Source organism: Notolepis coatsorum, assembly GCF_963971535.1.
Source record: "Notolepis coatsorum genome assembly, chromosome: 9".
In the NCBI taxonomy this organism is placed as follows: domain Eukaryota; kingdom Metazoa; phylum Chordata; class Actinopteri; order Aulopiformes; family Paralepididae; genus Notolepis; species Notolepis coatsorum.
In genome coordinates this window covers 7,636,844-7,650,845 of record NC_140173.1, presented here as the reverse complement: position 1 = coordinate 7,650,845, position 14,002 = coordinate 7,636,844, and the positions used below count along the sequence as shown (strand labels likewise).

General features: G+C 42.6%; 1 protein-coding gene across 1 annotated transcript in view; it reads right to left on the bottom strand.

Moving 5' to 3' along the window:
• Window positions 1–230: 230 nt before the first annotated feature.
• Window positions 231–14,002, bottom strand: part of mcph1 (microcephalin 1) — a 92,828-nt gene continuing 79,056 nt past the window's right edge. The window contains exons 13-14 of the mRNA XM_084321032.1: window positions 7,327–7,564; window positions 231–2,818 (exon numbers count right to left, since the gene is read on the bottom strand). Coding sequence (XP_084177158.1) covers window positions 2,766–2,818; window positions 7,327–7,564 — 291 coding nt within the window. The 3' untranslated portion in view covers window positions 231–2,765. The remainder of the gene's footprint in view (window positions 2,819–7,326; window positions 7,565–14,002) is intronic.

Genomic DNA, 14,002 nt, shown 5'->3' with positions numbered 1-14,002 from the left:
TTTAAACAACAACTTAATCAAACCTTTTTGTAATCCCAAAAGTATTACTATATTACTAGGTTTATTACACAGAAACACTAAATGCAATCAAATCAGTAAAATACAAATGATTGCCAACACTGGCTTCAAACAGGAAAGTTCATACAAATATAATATTTATTTATATAGAAAATGTATGACTCAGACACCCACTCAGTCACTTCAAAGACTAACAGAACATATTATGACTCAGTGGGTGTCCGTCTTCACAGTCAGGGTTCCAGTGAGAGATCCACATTGGGATTCTGTGTGTCTGGTAAATAAAATAAAAAAAGACGATACCACCTAAAAACCTTTATCCTTAACCTTATGTCCCTTTTATCACTTACCTTAAGCTCTCTGGTCAAATCGTTTGGTTATTTTTGGTCTAAACCTTTTTTTAACCATTATCATACAGATCAGTTCCCACCAAAACCTTGTTTATTAGACCAGCTTTGAGTAAGTTGTGTTTTTAGGCACTTGTGTCGACTACAACTCTCCTTGGCTCCAGTATAATCTGCCAAACACAGTCATCAAAAACACAAACTTGTCCTTTTTGACACTGAAATGTTGATACTGTGGTAAGACATGTCGATTTAACCCTTTGTATATCTACCATTTGAAACACAAGTATTCAAAATGAGAAATTGGAAGGTACGTTTTGAAGCAATACCTAATATAATTGTTACAACTATGTTTATTTAAGTGTAATAACTATGAGAAAAGCATGATGTATTTTCAGACGTATATGAGGGAGAGGAAGTGCATGTTTGAGCTTTTGAGGACTTCCATGTGAAGGTGCGAAGTTGGTTTAACACTTTTGAGTGCCAACGACGAGAAATCTCGTTAGTTCATGCCATGCGTTGAGTGCCAAGAACGAGAAATCTAGTTATTTAATCGTATTTTTTTTTATTATCGATTTCCATACATTTTTCATCAATCTAGCCTCACGTTACCAGTGGGGATCTGTCTGAGCTCGAACAGGGAAAATACCGCCCCCTATCGTCTCTCCGGATGGTACTGCACCCATTGGATTGGACTGAATGAAATGGATGGGAAAAAAAAGAGTCCGGAATCCACATTTTACTTGTCAGGCATGTAACCGGAGACGATCCCACTCATTACCGACCCTCAGAACAGCGTGGAATATGTGTTACCAGTACCCAGCGTTGGATCAATAAACACGATCGATATTTGGAATGGCGATCAGGAATTGGAATAATCTTTTTGGAGAACATCTGATCTGAGGTAAGGAATCTATTTTACCAGTCTTGGGATAATCAGAGCTCTTTTCACCTATATCTCAGCGTGTCCCATATGTGTGTGTGTGGCTGTGAGTGTGTGTGTGCTGATCAGGAAATAAGATAATCGATTTTTCAGCCCGCTTCTCTAGCGTGCATAAGTACACATATACGATCGATAATCTAGCGTTTATTTGAAAACGATTCATAAATAGGCCGAAAAATGACAACGTGTTTTGTGTATTCCAGTAAAGCGCGATTCCTGCAGAATCTTATTTTTTTTCTGGAAGTTTAAAAAAACGAGCGTTTTTCAAAATGGCATAAAACGGAAATGAACCGATTAAAAAACAATCCGTTTCGACAATGTTGACTGGAAACAAGTCATTGATAAGCGACAGGCGTATTAGACATAATTTAAGATATAGTTTATGCGTTCGCAAATATGATCGCCCTCCATTGACTACAGCGCTGGCACTCAAGCGCTATTTCAGGCGCCCCCTGCTGGCACTCAAAGTGTTAATGGAGTGTGTTGCAGTTTAAGTGCCAAAAAACATTCCTCGTTCAATAGTGGCCCAGTTGACCAGCTTTTGGTTACAATTCATCTATATGATGCCAGGTAATATATGCTTTAAATAAAAAATTTACTTGAACTTTTTGCACTTTGCTAATGTTAGCCAAAACATAGAAATGTTACTACTGTAACAAAGAAGATTAACTGATTTGAAGGGGAGAAAAATAGAAACAACACAGGTCTGACTGACGTCAAACACATTTGGAATTCAATACTTCAAGTGAAAAAATACATTTCTAAGATGTTCCGACATGTCCAAAATAATAGTGATCACTGAGTAGCTGACAGTCCTGTGCAGGTAGTTAAATTAAATAAAACATTTAAAAAGCTTTATGCAATGTTTCTGAAAAATAATTAACTTGCATAAAAAAATGTAAAATATTGTTCAACGGTGGCGCAGTGGGCAAGGCGCTCGCCACCAACGCAGGAGATGCTGGGTTCGAGCCCAGCTCTCGACGTTGCTACCAGCTTGGCTGGTCGTTCATACTAATACAATTGGCAGTATTAGGGGGTGGGAAGCTGGTGGGTGGGGATTGGACGTTGTGGACAGCGACTCCTACAGGTCGGTTGTTGCGCCTGCGCAGTAGAATCAGGAAGCAACGTGTCCCTCCCACGCAGACCCTCGCGCTGAGAGATTGCGCTGTGCAGGTGAAAAGATGCGACGGCTGCCTCCTCGTGTACCGGAGGGGACACGTGATGCAAGGCTTCGTCCACATTGCAGCCGGCTTGTGGGAGGCATAGCCTAACAACGTTCGAGACAGGGGAGGGTAGAATTGGACAATACGAAATTGGGGAAGGGAGAAAAATAGAAAATGGGAGAAAAAGTAGATAAAATAAATAAATAAAAAAATAATAATAATAAAATATTGTTCAACCAGGCACTGTCCATCTTGAAATGTATCTTCACAGTCGGAAATCATATTTGCCAGGGATTCTCACTCCAAGTCGTAGTTGTCATAAGACAGTTGCTTCAGATGTGTGATGCAGTCTAAAAAGAAAAAGAAAAAAGTAGATTGTCATCCAATCTCACTGAGGATTACACTGTTCAATATCTAAAAATGCTGCCATAAATATTCAATGACATAGTAATACTTAAATATTCAATGAAGTAAAAAGGGAGGTAGCTACACAAGCGTTAAATTAACACACCCTTCCTGGACTATATATTTGCACACTCAAAACTGTGAGCAAACTGTGAGCACTGTTCATATCTTTTGCACAATACTGCACAACCCAGTTACTTACTATTCCACTGTATTTTTATTCTAATGTAGTGTATTCTACTACATCCTGCACAATTGTACAGCCCTGTCTTATATTCTATTCTATTGTATTTCCATTCAAATTTAGTTTATATATTCCATTTAATCTCATTATATTTTGCACCAAAACAAATTCCTTGTATGTGCAATAAAGACCTTACTTGTGAAGGATTTGGGGTGCTTTTTCAATGTATGTGATGTATAGATTGGGGGGAGTGACCACAGCTAAAACGGTGCCGGGTCAGAGAGGTCGAAGTGCATGCGGACGGTGGTAGCAGGAGACGGTGGTTCACAGAGCAGGGTGATTGTTGTGAGGCACACTGCCAGCGAGAGAATGTTTGTTGACATTCCTTGGAAGAACATCTGAGATAAGAGCGAGTGTCTCCCAGAGCAGGAGGGAGAGAGGTTCATCTTAATGAAACGTTTAATGGTGTGAAAGGTTATTAACGCAGTTGTCATGACAACGCGGCACATGACAACCAGAAAGGGGTGGGCTATCGTTGCTACGGCGAGGATCTATAAGTCGAATGGTGTTTCCGGGTGTAAGGCAGACTAGAATCTGACCAAGAGCGAGTAGGACTGAGATCACACAGAGGACACTCTCTCCTCTCATTGAAAGGGGGGGAAGGGGGGGGGGGAGGAAGAATGCCACATCATCACTAGCTTCGGCTAACGCGAGGAGGGTTAGGCTAAAGACCAGGCCTGAACGCGTGAATATTAAAGGCAACCAACTTGTGTTCGGCTTTTCTCTGATTGGCCGCGCCCCCACGCGCAGGCAAGCGACAGTCGTCCCACGTCCCAAATGAAATCCAAGGAGCAAGCGAGCGGCAGCGCGGGCAACCAACTTGTGTACCAACGCACTTGTGTTGGGCTGCTGTTCCAACGCACTTGTGTTGGGCTGCTGTTCCAACCAACTTGTGTTCAGCTGCGGTAGCAGTGGAGCGCTATGAAATGCGCTGAACTAGAAAGCGTAACGTTATTATGTTTCGCGTTTTTAACAACCAACTACCAGATTCACTCGTGTATAAACAAAGCCCATACAGTTATGAAATGCGCTGAACTAGAAAGCGTAACGTTATGTTTCGCATTTTTAACAACCAACTACCAGATTCACTCGTGTATAAACAAAGCCCATACAGTTATGAAATGCGCTGAACTAGAAAGCGTAACGTTATTATGTTTCGCGTTCCATTGATTAACGCCATTACCTGCTGTGCTGTAGGAAGCAGAGGTACAGTAAGTTACAGTAGGTGTAGGTTACATGTTTAATCAAAGCCCATACAATTTTTTAGATGAATGATTGTGGATATAATATAGAAAACACATCATTATGATATTGTCAGATGGCGCAAAATACAATGGTGAGTGAGAAATATATCTCCAGTGATAAAACCCAGTGCTCTATGTCTCTATGATACACAGCGTGGATGGGCTTTCAGAGGGAGAGGCATGACTTCGCGACAGCCATATTAGACACTCACTGTACATCAGTGTGGAACTGTAACGTTATATGTTATTTCGCCCGTGGAGGCTGCTGAGCCTGAAGCGCCAGCGGGGCGACGCGGTGGTTTATCCCCGGCTTCCGTGCGCCGCCCGCGGCTTGACTCGGTTCAGCTCCAGCAGCAGCAGCGGCCGTTCCTCCGTTGTAGAAGCCCTTCAATGACAGCGCTCTCATATTTTGCGAATGCATAAACTATATCTTAAATTATGGCTATGTGTCTAATATGGCTGTCGCTTATCAATGACTTCGCGACAGCCATATTAGACACATCGCCATAATTTAAGATATAGTTTATGCATTCGCAAATATGAGAGCTCTGTCATTGAAGTGGGTGGTGGCAGCATTACTAACAGTAGCGATTTTTATTGTTTTGTCATGACCAAACATAATCCCAACATAGATAGGAGGTGTACTGTATGTCAAATGTCGGTCATGTGGTGGAAGAGTTTAGTACAGTCACACAACAGAACACCGCTGGTTCGACCAGCGCTTCTGCCGCGTCTCTCTTGCCGCAAGGGCGTGTGCTAGTGGATTGATTGATTGCAGAGAAACGCTGAACGAAAAGCTGAACACAAGTTGGTTGCCTTTAATATTCACGCGGCCTGAACACTATTGGACTGAATAACAAAAGGACGATAGACGAACACACCGAAAGATCATTAGAATAGACTCTTCAAGGACAATACAATCTGTTAACATCTGAGCTGAGGTTTCTGTTTATCAAATAAAACCACGCTTTTCCTTGTAAGGTATTTCACGTTGTCGAAGTGTCTGATTCTTACGGAGGTGGAGAATTATTATGGTTTATGGATTGCACTAACGGGGGAGATGGGATCTTATCAGCCAGTGTCGGAGAGACGTCAGGACCATTAAAATGACACAACGCAGAGGAATTGGATGGAGAGACAAAACAGATGAAGACGTGATACTGGCCAGTTTGATCAGGATCTTACACTTGGCAATAAAGACCTTTTTTTTTTTTTTTTTTTATCTTTTCCCTCCTCCTTTTTCCTCCGATTTTCTCCCATCCCAATGTTAGTCGTTATGCCAATTCCCAATCCCCTTCCTGGTCGCTGCGCACTTACCCCCCACAGTCGGTCTGGGAGAGTGGAGGCTATCACGTGCTTCCTCCGACACACGTCTAGCCAATCAACCGCTTCTTTTCACCTGGCAGCGCGGACTCTCACTGAGAGGGTGTAACGTGTGGAAGGATCACACTACCCCCCTTAGATCCTATCCGCGCTGAGCAGGCGCCCCGACCGAACTGTAGGAGTCGCTGTTTACAACGACCCGGACCCACCCCGCCAGCTTTCCCACCCTCTAATACAGCCAATTGTATTAGTGTGAACGGCCAGCCAAGCTGGTGACAACGCCGGAGCTGTGAGCTGGATTCGAACAGGCGAATCCAGCCGCTCCGGTGTTGGTGACGAACGCAATCTCCGCTACGCCACCTGACCGCCTCACAATAAAGACCTTTCTGATTGTGATTGTGATTCTGAGCAACATTGCCAGAGGTTAGAGCATGATAAGACATCTTACCGAGCACCCACTGCTCAGACTGTTACAAGCATGAGAAGACATCTTACCGAGCACCCATTGGTCAGACAGTTAAAGCATGAGAAGACATCTTACCGAGCACCCACTGCTCAAACAGCACCCTGCCAGAGGTTAAAGCATGAGAAGACATCTTACCGAGCACCCACTGCTCAGACAGGACCCTGCCAGAGGTTAAAGCATGAAGACATCTTACCGAGCACCCACTGCTCAGACAGGACCCTGCCAGAGGTTAAAGGGGACATGCATTGCTATTCCTTGCACTATTTGGGCAACTTTACACAATTCCTGTGAGTCTATTGAACACATCTGTAAGGTTTTTTTCCAAAAAAGATTCATTGTTTTATATTTATAATCAAGTACTCAAAAGCCAAATTTTCCAGCCTCAGGATTTCAGGCTGTTATTGGATGGGCTCCGCCCATAAGCGCTTTGAAAGAGAGTCACCCACACATTCTGCGAGTGGCAGACAGAGAGAGATAGACATTGGGGGGGGATACTAATAAATTTCACCGGGGGGGGCATAATCCCACGGGACAATGCATTGGTAACTTGTTTCAAATGACAATATATACCTCTGTGATTATTAATGTACGGATCTGAATACGGGCGTGCGCGTCGGAGCATGCGCAAAGATATTTGACAGTGATATGCTGCTCCCGACTGCGAGGGAGAGATAGAGAGGGAGAGAGATAAGAGAGAGAAAGACGCGCAGGACTTTGCAGGAGTGTGTAAAAATGTGTGTGCGCCGGCGCGCCGCAGGGATGAGTCTTTTCTCACACATTTTTACACACACTCCTGCAAAGTCCCGCGCGTCCCTCTCTCTCTCCCTCCATCTCTCTCTCCCCCTCTCTGCTGTCTGTCGGACTCGGCGGCACCCTGTTTGAAGAAGTAACCCACTCGCTCTGTTGAGCAAATTGTGGGCGGTGACTACAACCACAGAGCCAATCAGATCACAATCATCTCCACCAGCTCCTTGTTACGTCACCTTGCGAGTCAAATCAGAATGACTTAATTCACTGGAGGAGGAAATGGTCTCAACTGAATTAGAGGAATCCACCAATATGGTAATTAGAGACAGACCCATTGATACTAACCCCTATTACTATAAAACAATGCTAAACACTGAAAAAAGCCATTTATAATGCATGGGACCTTTAAAGCATGAGAAGACATCTTACCAAGCACCCACTGCTCAGACAGGATCCTGCCTCCTTTGGGTCTCTTGCCGCTGTACGCTCCAATGCAGACGCCTGCCTGGCCGACCGCTTTGCAGACCGTTCCTCCGCACAGCTGGATGAGTTCCACCAGGCTCTGGGTCGGTGGTTGGCAGTGCGGGGAAACGAACATGAGCGGCTGACCCTGGAATAGGTCCTGCTGGTGGTCCCCGGCAGACAGGTGCTGCTGAAGACGGCAGATCTGGACACCGTCAAGACAGATCAGATCATTGGATTTGTGTTATTAAAGAAACTAATTGGAAAAACATGTGGAGTAAGTGTTTTTAATTTAAAATGGTAAATTAATATAATGTTCTTATCCAAAGCGATTTAAAAATGTTTGTTCCTCACATTCACACACCGATGGCGGAGGCAACCATGCAAGGTGCCAACCTGCTCAGCAGGAGCAATTAGGGGTTAAGCGTCTTGCTCAAGGGAGGAACAGGAATCGAACAGGGAAACTTCCGATTACCTGACGACTGCTCTACCTCCTGAGCCACTGTATAAAATTCACATTTTATAACAAAAGCTCACCTAATTAAGGGTGATTTTTGTTTTATAAGGGCCTTTTAACATAGGGGCCCCCCAGGGCTGTGTTATGAGTCCCCTCCTCTACTCCCTGTACACACATGACTGTGTGGCACAGTGGAACAACAACACAATCATCAAATTTGCTGACGACACAGTAGTGGTGGGCCTGATCTCTGCAAACGACGAGAGGGACTACCTGGAAGAGGTAAAGGTTCTAGCGGGATGGTGTCAAGAGAACAGCCTCTCCCTGAACGTCAGCAAAACAAAAGAGATGATTGTGGACTTTAGGAGGTCAGGGACTACAGCCCCCTCAGCATCGACGGGGCACCGGTTGAGAGAGTGAACAGTTTTAAGTACCTTGGAGTCCACATATCCGAGGACTTGACATGGACCACACACATTGACAGTGTTATCAAGAAGGCACGACAACGCCTCTACTTCCTTAGGCGCCTAAGGAAGTTCCAAGTGAGTCAGGAGATCCTCAAGAACTTCTATTCATGCACAATAGAGAGCATCCTCACCTCCTGGTTTGGGAATAGCACTGCACAAGACCGTAGCAGACTACAGAGAGTGGCCCGTTCGCGTGTAGCATAATGACAAGCAAGCAGTGCAAAAATGCGGAAGCATTCGTCACCGCACGCCACTACGGTAAAGCGCCTTTCTTTTCAGGCCCGCTTTGGGAGCTGTCGCGCGGAAATAGGCTGTCTATTGCCATTCTCTTTGACAAACTCTAACCTTAACCAGCTCCTTAACAGCGCCTAAACTTAACCGTTCTAACCTTAACCAACTCCGAAACAATGCCTAACCTTAACCTTAACCATGCCTAACCTTAACCATAGAAAGAATATTGCCATTCTCTTTGACAAACTCTAACCTTAACCAGCTCCTTAACAGCGCCTAAACTTAACCGTTCTAACCTTAACCAACTCCGAAACAATGCCTAACCTTAACCATAACCATGCCTAACCTTAACCGGCGAAAGAATACACGTTAAAAAAAAAATCACGTTAAAAAAGTTAACGGATTCGAACTCGCCAGCAACGAGCCGTAGGATCCACAGCCATGCAGTCTTGCCAATTGAGCTATTTCTGGATACTGAATAAGGGGCGGTGACTTATATATATTGAGCTCCGCTCGTGTCGAACCAAGGCGGGATCTCATGCGCATGCGCGGGCACCTCGCGCGAGCACGCCGGCGCACGCACCTGAGCGTGCGGAAAATGAAAGGCGCATTACCGCACGCCACTACGGTAGAATGCTTCCGCATTCTTGCACTGCTTGCTTGACATTAAGGAACAGGCGGCCCGTTCAGCCGAACGCACAATTGGAGGGGGGGCTTCCCACTCTCCAAGACATTTACAACAAGCGCTGCATGGGTAAGAGAATAATCAAAGACCCCAACCACCCAAACAACTGCCTCTTTGAACTGTTGCGGTCAGGCAAGCGATACCGGAGTCTCATGGCAAGCACAGAGAGACTCAGAAGGAGCTTCTATCCCCAGGCCATCAGGATGCTCAATGAACAATAACAAACCATCAAATACACGCACAGCACACACATCCACACGCACACACTCACTTTAAATAAACAACACACTGTAGCACCCACTTTAGACACTAACACACTTTATATTTATTGGTAAGGAGATCTGCACATCAATCTCATACCAACCTCAGTGCACCTCACCACCACAAGGTGGCACCACAAGCTAAGCTATACCTCACCATTTCTACACTGTACTGTATCTGCATTGTATATACTGTACATATACTGTATATATGTATATTGACATTTTTTGTTTTGTTTACACTTGTTTACGTACTTGACTTTCTATTTTATACTTATATTATACTTTATTTTATCTAGCACACTCTCAGGAGCAAAACATAAAGAAGCATTTCATGCAAAAGTATTCTGTATTTCTGTATGACAACTAATAAAGAAACTTGAAATTTTACAAATATTTTTAGTAATATTTCATTATGAGAAAATTACCCCAGGAGGGAAGAACAAGCAGGAAACCGCACACACCCACAGCACTACTTGCGGATGCGTCCAACAACACGTCCCTGTCAGATGGTGAGTGAGTGAGTGATCCCAATTTGCCACGTATAGCCCCGATGGCAATCCTGCATGCCGTGGGAATAACTAAGAATAACTAATTAAGAGTTGCTTTGTTTTATAGGGCCTCATTTTGAGTAATATTTCAGTAAGAGAAAATGACCCCAGGAGGGGAATAAAGTTGAAAGAGAACACCTTCTCAAAACAGTGCACACGTTTGGGTATGGCAAAGGCTGATGGCTGTATTAAAAATTATGATATTTTAAGAAGACTATGTAAATACGTAATATGAATATGTAAAACAAGGGCACTACACACAATCTACATCATACTACAGCATCAGCTTATCATCCTTTCACACACAGTCACCAATTATTTTGTGACCTCAACTTTTCAGAAGAAAATTCTTGTAACAGGTGGGTCTGAAAATTATATCATGAATATCAGTGAAAATATTATATATACCGTATATGTTTTTCAGGGGGGGAAAGGAATATGCAGACTTTTATAGTCCAGGATGCACTTTTGTAAACCAAGATTATCTTATGTTTGCTATAGTGCCCACTGCTGACCAATCAACTCCATATTGCAGAATACATAGTTTTACACGCGAGTGGGCATACCTGAAATGTTTGCCCAGTCCCATATGTATGTGTAAATAATATGAATATATTTTGCAGTACAACTAATAAAGAAACAACTTGGTTGTGTATTATGTAATTATGTTAAATTACTTTAAGTGTTGGAATGAAACCCTGAACTGTTTAACACCTTGGTTCAGTTTGTTTGGATCTGCACCTAACAACCACACCCTGATCCGCCCATATGAGGTGGACTTGGTCTGCTTACAAATGAACCATGGAGCAGCTCATTTGAAGTGAGAAGACAATCATACTAAAGGCAGGAAAAGAGTGAATTTTGCATTCATGAATCGGATTGGCCAGTTTTTGTTGACACTATTCTACATTTCTCAAAATGTCATCACATGTATGGAAATCAAATTGTTTCAAATTATGTTTGTTCACATATGTTCGTTATGATTCTACATGTGGCTTCTGGCTTGTACATTTTCTCCAATAAATAATAAACCTGCATGATCACAATGGCTTTGTTTATGAAGCATGTCTCGTTTGTCTTCTGGCAATGTGAAGCGGAACCAGACCGATGACAAACTGCAACAAAAGTAATAATTTCCCTTCTGATCGAGACTATTTCAAACAAACTTAGGTGTGAATTAATATGCTCTGCCTCTGGGACAAGCACGTAATCTGTGATAAGATGTGACCAATCTGGCTACAGGAACTCCCCCCATTGTTCCCCATCATGGAGCAAACACGGGTGTCAAGTTTGGTGCAGATAGAACAACATGTTCATGAGTAAATAGAACAACGTGTTTGTGTTCACTACTTGCTTTTTTCCCAGAATTGGGTGTGGCAGTCATTGTGTTCCGGCCAGCAATGACATTTTATTACAATGCCATCATGTGGCCCATTGGTGTGATATATAGATCGGTGTGGCACGTTTCATGTCTCTAGCATATGCCATGTTTTATTTTACGCGTTACATGGGTCGCCACTTGGGTGCCCAGATAACATTTTATGTAGAGTAATCATTAAAAATAATACGTCGACAGAGCTTTTAGAAAGGTACCAAATAGAAGTATTGCTTTTCCCCAAAAGGAATTATTGATTAATAAATGTATCCTTTAAAAAAAAATTATGTTATTAAAAATGAATAGCACCTTTAATAAACAGTGATGTTTCAGCTAGTATAATGGCCCGTTTCAACCGATTCTGGCCAAGTCTAGCAGCGTGGCTGCATTAAAGTCATTTCCAGTGTAGAGGAGCGTCTGCAGCACCTCTCATGTACCTCACGGCTGCAGACGCTCCTCTACATAGGAAATTAATTGAAAGCAGCCGCGCTAGACTTGGCCAGAATCGGTTGAAACGGGCCATTATACTAGCTGAAACATCACTGTTTATTAAAGGTGCTATTCATTTTTAACAACATAAATTTTGGACCCACAATTTTTTTTTAAAGGATACATTTATTAATCAATAATTCCTTTGGGGGAAAAGCAATACTTCTATTCGGTACCTTTCTAAAAGCTCTGTGGACGTATTATTTTTTAATGATTACTCTACATAAAATGTTATCTGGGCACCCAAGTGGCAACCCATGTAACGCGCTGCGTAGCGAAGCGGCCGACCTGGGTTCGATTCCCAGACCCGGCGTCCTTTGCCGAATGTCTTCCCCCCCGCTCTGTCTCCCATTCTTTCTCTCTCTCCCTCTACCGGACTGCCCGGTAGTACAAACAAATAAAAATCTACCAAAAACATAATAGATTTTTTTTTAATAAAATGTTATCTATAGCACCTTTAACTACTGAACTGGCCTATCAATTATCACAAATTGTAGACTATTTGAAAAGTTGTTTCCTTTATCTTTGGTGTGTTATTAATGAATGAATTATATTATAATATGTCACTTATTATCTAAATATTTATTATTAGTTAGTAATGACTTATTGTCAGTTAATATTGAACTTGTATACTTATATTGCTTATTATTATTAATAAATATCCCTGGGAGGTAGGAGAGATGATAGGGGTCTTAGTGGTGAACATTCTACTTATACAGAATGCCTCTGCGTAATACATCAAAGGTTCGTCACAAAGCCACTCTGTGCTTCGATATGGTTCCTTAGGCTGAACTGTACACACACCGACTACTGGCTCTTCTCACTGACTGCATGACAGCAGGCATGAAGCCTTTTCCGACACTGTGCTTCATCTTATGCTGACTGAGTGATGCTCTAAGCTCCGACTTTACAGAGCTGCCCCCGTGTCCAGCATGGGTCAGTTGCAAGGCTGAAAGGAACAATCCTCCCCGGTTTGAGGTGAGTGCCAGAAAACAGGCTTTAAGGCTTTTACCCGCTCTCTGTGTGAGCTGCTCGCATCGCTGCTCTTTATCACAGGGTAATCAAGGATCGGTCAAATGGTTCAGAGACGGCAAAAACTGAACATTGAAGCCCATTGTGCCCTTTGGAGGAATGATTCATTCAAGACATAACAAATACTATTATGTATTAAGTACTATTATGTGAGGAAAAATGAGTTTCACTTTGGAGGGGAAAAACTATAAGTAAGATGTCCTATAAGTCACATAAGACGTAGACAATTATTTGAAAAAGAAAAGAAAGTCAATAAAACTGATATAAACCAGACAAAAGTGATTTGTTTAAACCCCGTTCATAAATTGAAATCATTGGATTGAAAATAATGATCGCTTTCCCGTTAATGCTGGAATGACGAAATAATCATTTTAAGGTTGTATGGTAATGGTTATTTAGCAGATAATGTGCGTGCAGATGCAGAGCCTGGTGTATAAATCATACATGTTAATCCTCCTACATTTACAAGCTGACTAATACTTCATTAACAGGACTCATTTAGCCTTGCTATCTTTGGTGCATGTAACTGTTTTATAACTGTCGGATAACAGAAAGCACATATCAAAACGCACTCCGGCTATGTTCCTTTACTCTGAGCTGGCATAAAGAACTTGATTTTCTCATGCATATAAAGTTAATTGAATGCAATCCATCAACTACATCAGTCCGACTGAGTAGAGATAATCCAGTTGTAAGCCTGTACATAAAATGAACAGTGTTGTTCATAAATGATGCCGGTGTCCAGACAAACCGTGCAAAAAAAAAAAAAACAGTATTATCTTGACCTAAGGATGTTTTGTGGGCACTGCCTTGGATCACAGCATTATGGGCAATATTAAGAAACCTATGCAAAACATTGTGATAAGCTAGATCATGTTTAGGCGATTCATCTTACATTGAACTATCTCACAGCAAAATGGAGGAACAGGTATGGCGAGTAAAAGTTCAAATCTACTGGGTTGAAATGCAAACCTTTGAAAAGTCCTTCACAGATTTGACTCTGAACACACGTTGGTGACTTGCTCTTTGGTTCGTCAGTTCAATTCTGTCGTCGTGTGTGTCACTTCCTTCCTCCCCCCGACTCTATTTTCTCTAA